We start from the raw sequence: 14,424 nt of genomic DNA, 5'->3' as shown, positions 1-14,424 counted from the left end.
ATATGGAAAAATTTGTTGCACGTAAAAGACCTTTATGGCAATTAGTTTCTAAGAATCTGTTCAAGCAAGTGTAATGCGTTCATCCGTTGTGTTCAGCAGTGTGCTGTTCTCAATTATGGCAACTGAGAGGCTGGCTGTGGATTTTCATCTGGATAATGCTGCAAAAGTTTGCAAAATAGGGCTAATAATACTAATTACTGGGCAGATAATGAATTAATGAATTGGAGCAATACTTAATAGCATTAAAGTTTCCGATTACATTTTTATGCTACTACTCAGTTCCTGTATATAAAATGTGACAGTTTTTTTCTCCTCAAAAATGACGAGGTTTAACCTCATAATAAGATTCCATGCAATGAAAAGTGTGCTGAAAATCTTGAGAGTTGGGGGATTTGCTATTATGCTGATCACTACTCTAGATCTGTACAGGTGTTTGCAGGTGTACAGGTCTAAACATGGCACTTTCAATTTTTAACCTTTTGTGTATCTCTCCAATCCTTCTTTTTTCACATATAGTCAGTTATGTATTTCTACAAACACCATGGTTTTTAGACCCCAGTACTGCTGCATAATTCTAGAAATCTTAAAAAATCTTATTTTATATTTTTTCACTACTGAATTTCTAGATCAAAGAGCTCTCCATATGTTCCAAATGAATTCTGGACATATTTTGAAGTTCATATCTTTTAAGGGCAATCTATCATTTTTAGTAATGTGATTCAACCGCTCACAGCCTATTTGTGTAAGAGGGAGTTTCTTGTGAATACTTTTCTACGAAGCAGCATTGGTAGTTGCAATTTGCTCATGAAAACTCTGGGTGGTCTTCAGTTTTTGTTGTGCCAGTCGGGGTTTGAGAGTGTGACAATAGTGTACTATGAGCATTGCTGTCTGCATTATGCTTGAAGTAAAAGCGACTTAAAAGTATTAGTAATCTAGTTTTCTTTCTCTCTTCCTTTAATTAAAAAAGACTTTTTCCCTAAAATCTAAGTCTACTTCAGTAAAGGATTCCTATAAGGTGTTGAAAAGGGTTCAGTAATTTTAAAACTCCCCTAAAAGTTCTGTCTCAAAACTTTGCCTCATTCCAGCTTTCTGATAGTGTTCAAAAGAACCACCTGACTGTGGTGCTGGGTGGTGCTTAGGTACTGATGATAACAAATAGAAAAAAAAAAATCATACAGAGGTATCTTGCACTAGCAGAAAATGAGGGGTGTAATCCTGATTCTAAGCATGGTAAAATCAGATTAGTCAGCATTATGTTATTTGTTCTCTGCTGGTGGATCCAATGACACCCTCCTGGTCAGGACTGGTGTGTGAAGGGTGTCTTGCTGATGTGTGGGATGCTTTGGCAATCAGAGCTGGCAGCACAACCTTTAGAGGCCAGCTTTAGCCATGAGTTTAACTTTGTGTCCTCTTCTGACCTGAAGTTAAAGGAGAGGAAAGATAGTTTTAGAGCAACCATCTCCACCAGCTGGAGTACTGTGTTGAGAGTAGCTGAGCTGGAGCTGGCAATATTGTCATCTTGCTTTACAGTTAAAGAGACTTTCTGTGTGCTAAAATGCCTAGATACATGTCTATGCTCAGAACAGGACAAAAGCTGAAGCCAAATGTTCAGGAAACGTTCCTTATGTTAAAAAACAAACAAACAAACAAAAACACCAACAAGAAAAACCAAACCCAAAGAAAAAAACCCCAAACCCCCCACAAAAAAAAACCCCAAAGAAAATAAAACCACACACATGTCCCCACCCTCACAACAACAACAAATAGCCCTCTTGCAGATCTGAGCAGATTTGCAATCTGCTTTAAAAAAAAAAAAGTTTGTGTGTGGAAAAAACAATAGCTGAGGTATTTCACATCATGCCAGTGTTTTTCAGTTTATGTGGAAACTTGGACTGAATGTTTTTGTATTCTCGCTGGCTCTGCTCCATGTTGTTAGTGCTCTAGCTTTTGTTAATACCAATTTAAAACACACACCTTTCAAGTTGAACTGTGAAATGATATGCAAGTGACTGATCTCACAATTAATACTATGTGTTCATTATTTCTTTGTTCATTATATCTCAGTGACGCTTTCTGCTGCCACTCCTGCTTACTTCCGAGGATTCACGTTGATCGCTCTCAAGGAAGGGAAAGAAGGTGACAAAGAAGAAGACCATGCAGGAACTTTTCAGGTGAGAGAACTTTCTCTGACCTGTACCTCTAGGAGTCTTCCTTACTGTATGCTTGGCTCAAAGGGAGAATTTCTACGCACAGCAGGATGCAGACTATGCTTCAGTAAGAATAAATATTTGTGGATGTTGACATGAGAACAACATAGACTATTTTATATTCCATGCAACCTCTTCAAGAGGTTAAGGCTTTTGTACCTTGACTTCAGCTTGCCTTCCTACGTTCTTACAGTTAAACATGGGCATCAATTATTTGAACCTGGAGCCTAGGACACACCTGAATTTGTTATCCAAAGTGAATATGAAAATTGTTTTGTTCACATTTTGTTCTATGTATTTCTTTGCCTAGATATTTTTGTCCATTTGGATGTAGACTTTGACTAAGAATTGTTTGCCACAGCTGTAATGACTGTTTTATCAGTCATAAATTAGATTCTGCTGTGTTATTGATGCTCAGTAGTACTTCACTTAACGAACACATTCAGTGGGATGAAATGTTGTTTATCATTATTAAAAGGATCAGAATCCAGAGCGATGATTCACAAAACAGTATTTCCAGCTATTTCAAGATCATATTGCATGAAAGGAATTCTGGAAATTGAGAATACACATCATATTTATGAAAGTAGGTAGAAATTATGTAGGTTGGTTGATTCTCAGATGAGATAGTTTCCTATTTTACTTTTCAAACTTAGAAATATTGTTGAATGATGTTGATTATAAATTACAGGATGGGTAATAATATTGATACTAATTTTAATAATCAACTTAATCCTAGCATCTCTTCCTGAAGCATCTTCTGGTTTTTGTATATAACAAATATGATGTGCAAACTCAATATGTATTAGCCCTGTTTTCCTATTGAGTTTGCTTAGAAGCCTCTTTCTGGTTTTCATACATCTAGAAAATCTAGTATAAGTGAGAATTTATTTGATGGGGGAATAATTCCATCTTCCTTAAAATTATACCATTTACTAAGATTAATTGGGAGAAATCTGTTTAATATGGACAATTAGGGCTTTTTTAAGAATAATCTAGCTTTGAAGCATCAGCTACTGCTAAGAAGTAGAAATGGTGGTGCTTCATCTCTTTTAAAAGAAACTTATCACCATTTAATTTTGTATTTCAGTTGTTAATCTTTCTATAGCTGTGACTAATGGGAAAGACTTGGCCTGAGTGTTGCCTTTATGGCCAGGTGTAAGTGTAACTCACAATGTAGTGAGAAACTCACTAAGTTTGCTGAAGTACAGAGGAATTTTGAAGTCAGCAGAGTGAGATACGAATGGAAATTCTACATAGATCAAAAAAATCCCAATGGATCTCAGTGGAGAGGATTGTTTAATTAATTTTATTGTATGGATTGCAATCTGAAATCAGTATTCTAATTGGCAGATGAGTTTCAAAATTTATGCATAACTAAATTTGTATTTCTGTGGCACAAACAGTACTCACTGTGCTCATCCCACATTAGCACAATTAACTGAAGTTCATTCATATAGTGCCTGCCAGTTCTGCCTGTGTTGATACAGATTTCAGATTCTTATTTAGGTATCCAATGAATGCTTTCAGTGATAAATAACAATGTCTCTTGTGTCATGGCTAGGTGCTAGTAACTAGAGGAGGAAAGAAGCTGTTTAGTTCAAGGGTTTGCACTGTGTTTTTATTATAATGTGAAGATCCTAATGGTGTCTAAACACCTGTGCAGAGTAAGAAAAAACTGTGTGTACAATGACTTACATGCCACTCACAGCTACGTATTTCATGTGCTCAGATGGAGAATATCTTATTCAGTGAATTATCTAGTGGACAGAACTCAGTGAAAATTCCTTAATAGTGGCAAGATACGAAATGCTACTTCTGGGTTACTGGCATAAGCCTCTGCCTCCTTGAGGAGACATGTATACTGTTCAAATAAAAGTCCAAAAGCACGTGAATGCATTGCATGAAGCAAAGTGCTTCATTCATATCAGCAAGACTTTGCAGTACAGCCAGGATAGAAAGAATGAAAGTTGACCAAATAAGACATATGCTTTTCCCCCATGCCTCGGAGACTGTAAAACACTGTATTTTTGAGCCTGTGAGTGCCACTTTCAAATTGTGAAGTATGGGTTGCAATGACCTGAATCCATACTTTGTATTCAGGTTAAGATCCCATCGGGGCTGTGGCTTTTGTTTTGCACAGCTATTGAGTGTTAAACTGCTCAACAGGTGTAATGCCTCAAAGTACTGCAGAGGGCATGTGCTAGAGCAGCAAGGTGTTAAATAAGGATAAACATCTCAGGGACTCATGGATATGGCACACTCAGGCTGGGAAAACACGGTTTTCCGTGGTCACATTCCTGCTGCGGCAGGTTGAGTGCTGCTGCAGCCCGTGGCAAAGGATGAACGTGCAGTAAGCGGCTGCCATGAGTTTGCTTTGCTCTGCCTTTTACAACCTCTTCATGGCTCATTTACTCTTGTCTGACTCTGCAAGTCAGCAGGTATGGTCAATCTTCATTAATCATTAAGCTGCAGGGTCCTGATCCTATAAATAGCACGACTTAAAATTCGTGGTTAGACAGGTATTTTTTTCTGTACTTTTTTTGGTTACCTTGCCATGGAGTAGAGACCTCTAGAGAAGTGTAGTTTGTACTCCACCATTCTGAATCTGTTTTCCTCTGAGAAAACGGAGACTTTTAAAGCTGATTTTACTGTTGTTTGTTTGTTTAATGCAGCCAAACTTCTTTTTCTTTGTCCTTGTATCACACCCAGGGCACAATTTGGCTTTAAAATAAACAAATCACATTGTCTCCCACAAACATGCAAACATATGTTAAATAGCTAAATTAAATATGGTTGGGGAATTAAAGATGCCAAATTCAGTCGTAGAAGTTTGGGGATATAATAATGCAGCTCTTACTTATGCCAGTAGTAATTGTGCAACTCAGGGGCACGTTGCAGCTCTCTGAAAGCTTTGGATATCATGTCCCATTGGCCTCTTTACACAGGCCATTCCCAACTGTTGTCATGCAGACTGCTGATCTTTCTCTTTTGTAATGTTTAGCAACAGTCTGCAAATTGTTTGAAGGCAAATTAGACTCGAGGGCAACAATCAAGCACTGATTGACTATAGAACAGTATCTATACAGGCCATTTTAATCAACATGTATGCAATGTAATAGATTTAGTCTGGTAAATAATGTAGAATAATATAAATTTAGTGCTGAGCCTCATCTCATCTATCTCATTCTCTGAGGAAGAATAAATATTCCAAGAATATTCTTGGTGGAAGTTTTCTGAATCTGTTCTGAAGATATGTTCAACAACAACAAAAATTCATCTCTGGCCTGTTCAAATACTTCAGTATATTATATTTTATAGAGAATCTAAGGAAAACACTCTAGAGCTTTTCCTAATGTCTAAACTGAGTCTTTACTAATAGTGATTAAATTGCTGTCTCATCAGATTATCTTCCTTGATTAAGAATTTTCTTGATATTTTATGAGACAGTTATTCTGAAGTTTTTTTGTTATTTTCTTTTCCATTCCACATGCTCTCTACCTGTTTCTTATTAAATTTTTCATATTTTCATTATAGGGCATCTTTTTTCAATTTGCCGCTTCTGCAGTCAAGTTGGGGGTTCAGCCTTACTTATATTCCCCAGAATTCTACACAATATTCTATCTGGACCCTAAGTGTAAAATCATACAGAATTTACATACAATAACCCTTTGGAGTATCATAATTGCTATCCTAGTCTTCATGCAGAATCCTCTAAGTGGATGCAACTTGCATTTATCACAGGAGCATCTCAGTATTTTACCGGAGGTCAACGATAAAGTCTGAAATCCTTTCCTGAACGTTTTGCCGCCTACAATGTGATTCCTCATTTTCTCTCTGTGCATTTTATTCCTTCTAAGTGTAGAGCTTTGTTCAATATATCAAGAAAGTTCTGAACTATGATCCTATCCTTCAAAGTGCTCATGATTCCTCCAAAAATTGGTGCTGTTTATGGACTTTATAAATACGTTTGACAATTAAACAGTCACTATAAAATAGTGTGCAAACATGACCTGCTTTTCTCATGCACAGTGATAAACCAAGTCTAAAGACTCAAAATGTCACTTCTCTGTATTGTTTTGGCATAATCAGTTGTTAGATTCTTATGTCCACTATTTTTGTGATAGTTAAATGCACTAGTTAAACACATTCATCATAGTAGTGTTCCTGGAGGTGTCCTTTTGACTTTCTTTGCTCTAGATTGAATCAAGAAATTCTTAGTTTAGTTCACTGAATTTAGTGACCCACCAGTGCAAAACCAATGTAAGAACATAAGCAGGCACAGCAGTAGCAAGAGTGAAGGTTTCATTAAAAGTATGGCATTTATAAAAGCTAGGGATGTGTGCTGAAGAAGAAAACATTTAAGGAAAATTGGAGCAGTTGTCAGGTAAGTAAGGCAAGTGGCCCTTTATTCTAAGTCCTTCTTCTCTAGGTTTACCCTGAAACAATAGCCCCAAACATTGCCTTTGTTTTTGAAGACATGCTGACCAGTTCTTTTGATGCTGTTCAGCTGACTGATGTGCTTACCAAAGCTTTTAGATTAAAAGGTATTTTTACAAGCTCTTAGAAAAGCAGTTCCTCAATTGCTGTCTTCCAGCATTTTATAAGAATCTTATATCTTCTTAAGCAGTTGATATACTGCATTTTGAAAGAAACAGCCTTAAACAGCCTTTTAGCCATGCCTCATGATTTATTAGTTCTTGTATTTATAAGCAAAGTTTGTTTATAGTTTTTTAAATAATTAATGACTGCAATTATTTATTGAGGGTTTTTTATATTAAAGATTAATCTATGCTTATGTAATCTTGGTGTTGTACTCAACTTGTATATTTTTTTAACTTTTTATCCCAATATAAGCACATCAGACTACTTAGTAAATGGCTAATTCTGAGATGTATGAAGTAATGTAGTTTTGTTTGACGAGTTCAGAACTCTCAAGTATTTTGCTCATGTTTTCATTCTCTACGTTCCCTTCCCCACCATCTTATTACTGAAACTGGGTCTGTCATCTTACTGCTTGTAATCATACGGAAGTAATGCATTTTTACTCTGATTTGATGTGAAACATTCAATCACCAATGGTTTGCAAATCGGGGGGATGAATTTCCATTTCCTAGAGAAACCACATAGTTTAGGTTTTTTAGTAAAGCTTCCTCAGACTAGGGAATGAAAATAATATTTCTATATAATTAAATTTTCAAATTTTAAAAATTTGTCAGGGTTTTCAAGAAGGAGGGCTGAGACGTTACAATTAGGAGATATAATCCTATGTGAGGAGTTAAAAAAAAAAAAAAAGGACACTATTTACTTGTGTGTTTAAACATGGTGATTATGTGGCCATGACATTATATATCTACTTTCCATTTATCAAGCGGAAAAGAACACAAAGCTGTCTACGTTGGTTTCAGAGAGATAGATGCTGTATCCCCAAAAAGGGGAGGAATGCAGTTGCATCCAAACCCCTAAATGAAATTCTCTTTATGAAGTATTGATCAGCAGTTCTACTATCAGCAGAAGATAAATCAATGTGAAATAGTTGTATGCAGTCATTAAATTAATGATCCAAAGCTATAATTACAGGAGTATGTTAAATATGAAAGAATCAGAATAAGCCAGGTTTACGATTTGGAGACTGAGAAGGTAGAGATGAATTCTGAGTCTGCAAAATTTAAGTCTCCTGGTCTTTTGTATTTGCAAGAGTATTAATGAATTTTCTTTCTGTAAGAATCATTATTGCATACATTAGTCTAGACAGAAAAAATAAATAATTTTAAAAAGGTAAAACAAGCTCTAGTTCACATTTCCTGTAGGGTGGAATTGATTGTCCTTGATGAAAACTTCCACATATTTTTCTAGAACTCTCTGACTTCCGTATCATTATACATGGGAATTAAATATGAGCCTAAAAAAGAAAAAAGGTATCTGCCACAGCCAGTTACAGCATTGATTGGAAAATGTGAACACTTTGAGTTTAAATACAAAAATCTCTGGTACACTAGAGAAACCTTAACCACTTATTGGCAATATTTTGGTTAAAAATTGTCTCAGGAGATAGTTATGCCTTGCTTCAGACAGTAAAAGATAATAATTTAAGAGTGATGAGCAACAGGAACTTGCAGAAGAGAAACACCTCTGTGATAGTGATTGTTTGCTATTGATGAGGCTGTAGAAAAAGCAAGCTAGATTCCAACCATGCAGAAGTTTTTGCATCCTTCCTTTACATTTATTTTTTTATTCTTCTCTTTTAGGCTTGTGTCATGAATGAGGTAGAAATTTTTACATTGTAACATTTCCTTTTTGCTATGCTAAATGTTGGCTTGTTATACCTTGGGAACTCCCTCAACTCATTGTATACGTAGTTGCCATGTCTTTTAGAATTAATTATTGAAACTATAAAATTGCACAGCCAAAATCAGAAAATATAAGAAATTTCTGAATACTGTTTTGTTATGTATTTTAGTACAGTAGATCTTTGAAGTACTAGCTAACACACATTTATGAAGAGGAAATAATTATTAACCTGTACTTGCTTGCAGTGTAACTTCGCTCACTACTGCACAAAAATGGGTTTAGTTTCTTAGCATAGGCTGTCACTTCCATTGACAACTAGCTTAACTCTGCGAGGTTCCATGTAGCTTCCTGGTTTATCGTGTATTAGGGAAAGAGCTAAGAGGCTTTCTGTGAAAGCCCTCTGAGATTTATGTGGCCCAGACTCTTTCACCATGGTTGCCAGGAGAATAAGAGTCAACAGGTACAAGTAGAAACAAGGCAGGGTAAGACCAGATATAAGGAAGAACTTTTTCTCTATGAGGACAGTGAGGCAGTGGCAGAGATTGCCCACAAAAGACTGCAGTCTCCAGTCTTGAAGGTTTTGAAGACTTGCTTGGATAAAAGTATTTCTATTTCTAGCAGTGTATTTTGATCATTGGAGTTAAGAACAGGTGCCAGCATATACTGTGCTACCCAGTCTCTAGTACAGACATGGTCCAGTACAGTTATACTCAGTCTGTAGTGTGAGATGTGTACAAACATTCTTTTACAGGCATTTGAATCAATCTCAACAAGTTCACAACATTGATTTCATATTGAAAAACTTGCCTATATGTACCTTTCTGTTAAATATTCATACCCTGAGCACTCAAAGCAGAGACCTCTTCTCCCCAGCCCTGCTTTGATAGGGCATACTCACACTGAGGGAAGATTTATTGTGTGGCGCTGACTTCCTCTCAGCCAGCCTAATCTTAAATATGCTGGAGTGCCTTTTGTTAAGGGTTTTCTTGCTATGTCATAGCATCACTTTTAGAACTTTAAATTCTATTTTGTTTTATTTATTTCGCTTTAGATTATTTTCTGCCTTTTTTTTTTTTTATATTTCTTCACCCTTTTCCTGTCTCTGCTTAGCTATGGAAAAGATCATCTAGCTTCTGGCCGTGTAGTTTTTAGTCTTCTTTCTTTGTTTATTCTACTTTTATTTATTCTTTTTTCTTTATATCTTTTCTTTTGTGTGTGCTGGGGAAATGCTCTTTCTTGAGAATGACTTCAAATGATGATTGTGTCAAGTAAGAGCTTATGTTTTTTGGAAAGGGTTATGCCTAAACAAATATTTAATTTGTTGATGTTTCAAGTTCTGCTTTCAAAAAAAAGAAAAGCCAAACCCAAAACCCAAACCAAAAAATCCCCCTAGAAACCCCAAAACCAAATACAAGAAGCATGCCTCAAAACTCCAGACTCCTTTTCAGATCCAAGGCTTATCAGTCAGGTTACCTCAAGTCTAACTTCTTCCCTGCCTTGCAGTCTGCCAATGCATGCAGCCTACCTATGCAGTGCCAGACTGTCATTGTAAGATATCAGAATTGCCTAATTATATCTCCTGTTAAAAAAAAAAATAAAATCTACTAGTTTATTCTGTTCCTTGGATTAGCACTAAACTGCAAGACTTTCTGTTTTTAAGAGGCTCCTGAAGAGGCTTATTAGAGAATTGTTTCCTAGAATTTGGCGCTGACACTTAACGAGTCAGCTCCACTCTGTGGGAAGCAGTAAAGTGAGGAAATGACACTGGAAGCACTGTCCCTTTCTGCCTTGGAGACTTCAGTCTGCAATTCAGACATGTCAATGTTGGGAGCTCCCTTCTGTGCCTTTTGGGGCTTGGGACCATTTGATGCCTTATGAGGGTTTTCTGTTCAGGTCTTGCTTCCAGACTCGAGGCTGGTTTTGTATTGCAATTATTTAATTCAGAGCCAAGTGTGGTTCTGGGAGTGCAGATCCCACTAGTCTCTTTTGTCAATCAGTAGAACCTGTATGTTCTTCCCCTGGGCAGTATTTCAGAGGGCATACATTCCTTTAGAGTCACTAAGATAGATATTTCAAATATCCCTTTTATCCAGCCCACGTAATCTACCTAACTCATTGTTATTCCAGTGTCAGATAGCCTGCCTTCAGATGGTGACTCACCTGGGACATGTGAAATTTTAGGAAAGACATTTAACCATCTGGCAACAGCCAGATGCTTTACAGTTGCCATAGGGTAACTGCCATGGGTTATAGCTCTAGATGTATATAGGCTCCAGGTTCATTGAAACGTCTATTCAGCATCTTTCTCTTCATTCATAATGTTGCCATCAGGCTTTACTTCCTAGATTTCCCTTTTGGTCTCCTCATTATTTACCAGCTTCATCTAAGGCAGTCATCAATTACTCTAGATACTTTGTGTCTCTACTGAGAAAGATCAGCACTCTTATCTCATTAGTTCCTATTATCCTTCTTTAATGCTCCACGAATTACCTCTGATGTAGTTATTTGCTGTTCTGCAGCATCAGAAAACCTTCACTGTGTCAGTTCCAATCAGCGGGACCTTAGAACAAGTGTCTGTTCTTTGCACTTCCACTTTACATCAGGTTACAAAGCTTTTATCAGGTATTCCCTACTGATCTGGACTTCTTCAGCTGTCACTGCCTGTAATCCTAACTATGATAGCTGCGGATCTGGACAACCATGCTACCCCCGTAATGACACGGGGCTTTAAAAAGGAAGGTTATGCTGGGGAAATGTGCTTATTCTGACAATTGTCTCCAAATGAGCACTGCCAGCTACCAGACTACAATGACTACACTATGGAAGTACAGAATTATGTCTGTACTTGAAAGTCTTTTCTCAGAATGTTCTTTCTCTTCCCTTTAAGTAATTTCAGGGGCGGTGGTGGGGAGAGGGTGGGTGAAGGTGTCGATAAAGGCTGAGGCTGAACTTGACACTGTCTCTAGGCTATATGGACTTTTCTACTACTTTACGAAAATTCTGCTGTCAGTCCTCTAGACTTCTGAGGAAGGTACATGTATGCTGGTAGAAAGTCTCCCAATTAAATTTAAATGATCTTTCTTTCATTCTTTTTTTTTTTCCCCTCCAGTGTCTTCAGAAGAGTTTTGATGACTTAGAAATGTAATGGCTCTTTTAAATTCAGGAATTTACCTACTTGACTCGTTCATGAATGGCTGTTGTAGGGAAAATCCTTCCCCCAGGTTTCATAGTCAAGTAAGGCAAGTCAGTTCTCATCACAACTCACTGCTGAATTAATTGCTACCAGACTAAATGTACTGCTACTATGCCAGTTGTCTTGAGAACTAATTTCTGAATTCAGAAGGCAATTTTGCATTACCAAAGTGACTATATATTTAGCTTTCGCTATTCTAGACTGCATGTGTACTCTTCTCAGACCTAGATGTGGTCCACCCTGATGGTGGTCCTCCTTTACAGCTGTTCCCTTTCTAATGATGGTAGGGACCTCTCAGTGTTTGCAAAGGGATACTGTTTCAACTTGCATTGCTGTCCTGAACAGCTGTAACTGATTATTCTCTTTGCTGTGATAGCTCTTTCTCATGACCTAACAACCCAGGATCATTAGTCATCTGATCAGTGTATTTATTCTACATCAGAATGATGCAACGTCTCACAGGAAGACACCAGAGAACAGTCATAAGTAGATATGATCTCGCCACGGACCACTTCTGAGTCAGGTTATTTCTCAAGCCACGGTATGGATGTTTCCATCCTAGATAGCATCAGGACACCTACTTACTTATAGGACTGACTTACAGGAGCTTGACTTGCTAATCAAGCACTACAAATTCAAGGATAAATCTAGAAATAATGCACCAGTTGCCAGTATAGTTATGCAGTTTTGTTTTCTGGAATGATTCTTGACTCCTACTCCAAGTAATTGTGCTTGTGGAAGGATCTATTGCTGGGAACTGCCCATGGTGGAAATCGATACCTCAACAATCATTGAAAGGGGACAGAGAAGTTCCTTGTGAGTAACTACGTTCCTCAGAGGCGGGTTGCATTTTTAAAACTATTTATCTCCAATCATCCCCCCCTTCTGCTCTGTTTTGTCTCCCTTCTAAGTTGCTGTGAGGAAAAACTGAAAATCATGTGTTCTACTTCACTTTTCTCATGGCTGTATAAGAGGCAGGATATGAATGTACCCTACACGTACTGCGAAAGCAGAATTTTTTGGCTTAGGTGCTTTGATTTCAATTGCCTATACAGGCAAGATGTTTTAAGAAGCTATTATTACTGGTAACCTGTTGAACTTTCTGTACAAATAATTTTTATTTTACCAAATAAATTTCCAAGCTGGACAATATTTTTTTATTTTTTATACATAGTTACTTTTGATTAAAACAGCAGCATATTAAAATTAATTTTTACAGGAAAATAAATACAGAATAACAAAGAAATTCCTGATCCAGTTGCACAAAAGCTAATGTTTGGCTCTTGAGAATGCTTTTCATAGTACTTGGTAATTAGAAAGGGAAATTCCCTGCTGGTATAGAGCTACCATTTTGTTCCCCATTCCCTGCATTGTCACTGTGGGTAGGGTTATTATGCAATCTCTGGCAAGCTCATCCTACCAGACTGCTTACTAATTTGTAGGCTGTAGGTGTAAATTGAAAAGCCTTCATCCTGCTTCTGTTTACTTCACAGATTGAACTGGGCTCCAATTATTCTCATCTATGTGAATTGAGGCACTGTTGTTGCTCTTGCCTCTTTTTTTTCCTTGTGGGTGGGCATAGCTCATTTGGACCTGCATTTCTTTTCAAAAGAAACATTTAAAAGAATGAATATGTAAGAAGTAGTTTTAGTACTTACTGTTCTATAACTTTAATGATTATATATCTCAATACAGTCAGCAGTGTAGTAGAGGTTCCTTAAGGCGTTGCCAGTGTTTATTCATGATTTGTCAGGCACACATCAGGGTTTTGTTCTCTTGGAACTAATTTAATTTTTTTATTCCAATTGTATGAGTAAAGCTGATTCTGCTTGTATGGGAGGCTTAATTGTACCTGATGTTGCTTGGTTTAGCCTGTTTGTCACAAACTTGTTTTAGCTAATCTACTGCTTTTTAAAAGGAGGAAAACAGAGAAGGGGAGAGAGGGGACATAAAGTAGCAAACAAATGCTGAAAATGGAGAAATACTTTATACTGCAGCTTCTCTTGAGCAATAGGTCACTTTCATAGGAAAACTAGCTACCTATTTTATACCATTAATAGAAGAATGCTTTCTGGAAGCTTCAGGGAGGTATTTTAAATGGTTGCTAAGGCAGCAGTTTGCCTCTTATTGGTGGTCCTTTTGCCCTGGCCTCTCTGTACATGATAGTGTGGGAATCCCAGATGTAGGAATAAAGCAAGAATCTGCAGTTAGTAAATTACCCCCCATGCTAATCCTACCTGTTGAGAAAATCTGCCTACACATTGTGATAAATCCCAGTATTATTAAGATAATCATGAAGGTTTTCTGTATTGGCTGCATGCATAGGACCAGTGGTGGTTTTTGGCTATGCAGTTTCTTTGCCTCCTTTGAGAATCTTTCAGTAACCTAGTTTTATTATCCATAAATGTTATACAAAGTACTTATATGAATTAGAATTGGGTTATGATATATTTAGACAGTGGGATTATATAATAGCTTCAAATACAGTGTGTTCCAAACAATAATTTGGAACTCTTTCTTAGAGGTTAAGATTTCTATAAAGGATGAAAAAGACCTGTATGCTACTGACTCAAAACTCTCTGTATATTAATCTTTTAGTTAATCTGATGGTCATCAGTTTATCTGATTACATTAGTTGCAAAATGTATTAAAACCACATAATAAAGAGCTTCGTATGTGGCGCAGATGTTATGCAACTGCCAGCTTCCACAGAAAGAACGTAGTGTACGTCAC

The 14,424-nt window shown here is 37.0% G+C and overlaps 1 protein-coding gene across 2 annotated transcripts in view; it reads left to right on the top strand.

Annotated features, from left to right (window-relative positions):
• The window catches only part of SPON1 (spondin 1), a 358,480-nt gene that overhangs the window by 171,559 nt on the left and 172,497 nt on the right, over positions 1-14,424 (top strand). For both annotated transcript variants that reach the window (XM_074884793.1, XM_074884792.1), the window contains exon 2: positions 2,065-2,171. Coding sequence is in view for 1 of the 2 variants with exons in the window: in XM_074884792.1 (XP_074740893.1) it covers positions 2,065-2,171 (107 nt within the window). In the remaining variant the exon portion in view is untranslated. The remainder of the gene's footprint in view (positions 1-2,064; positions 2,172-14,424) is intronic.

This window comes from Strix uralensis, chromosome 15 (genome assembly GCF_047716275.1).
Source record: "Strix uralensis isolate ZFMK-TIS-50842 chromosome 15, bStrUra1, whole genome shotgun sequence".
In the NCBI taxonomy this organism is placed as follows: domain Eukaryota; kingdom Metazoa; phylum Chordata; class Aves; order Strigiformes; family Strigidae; genus Strix; species Strix uralensis.
Note: the sequence above shows the minus strand (reverse complement) of the source record. Positions and strands in the feature narration are given on the sequence as shown.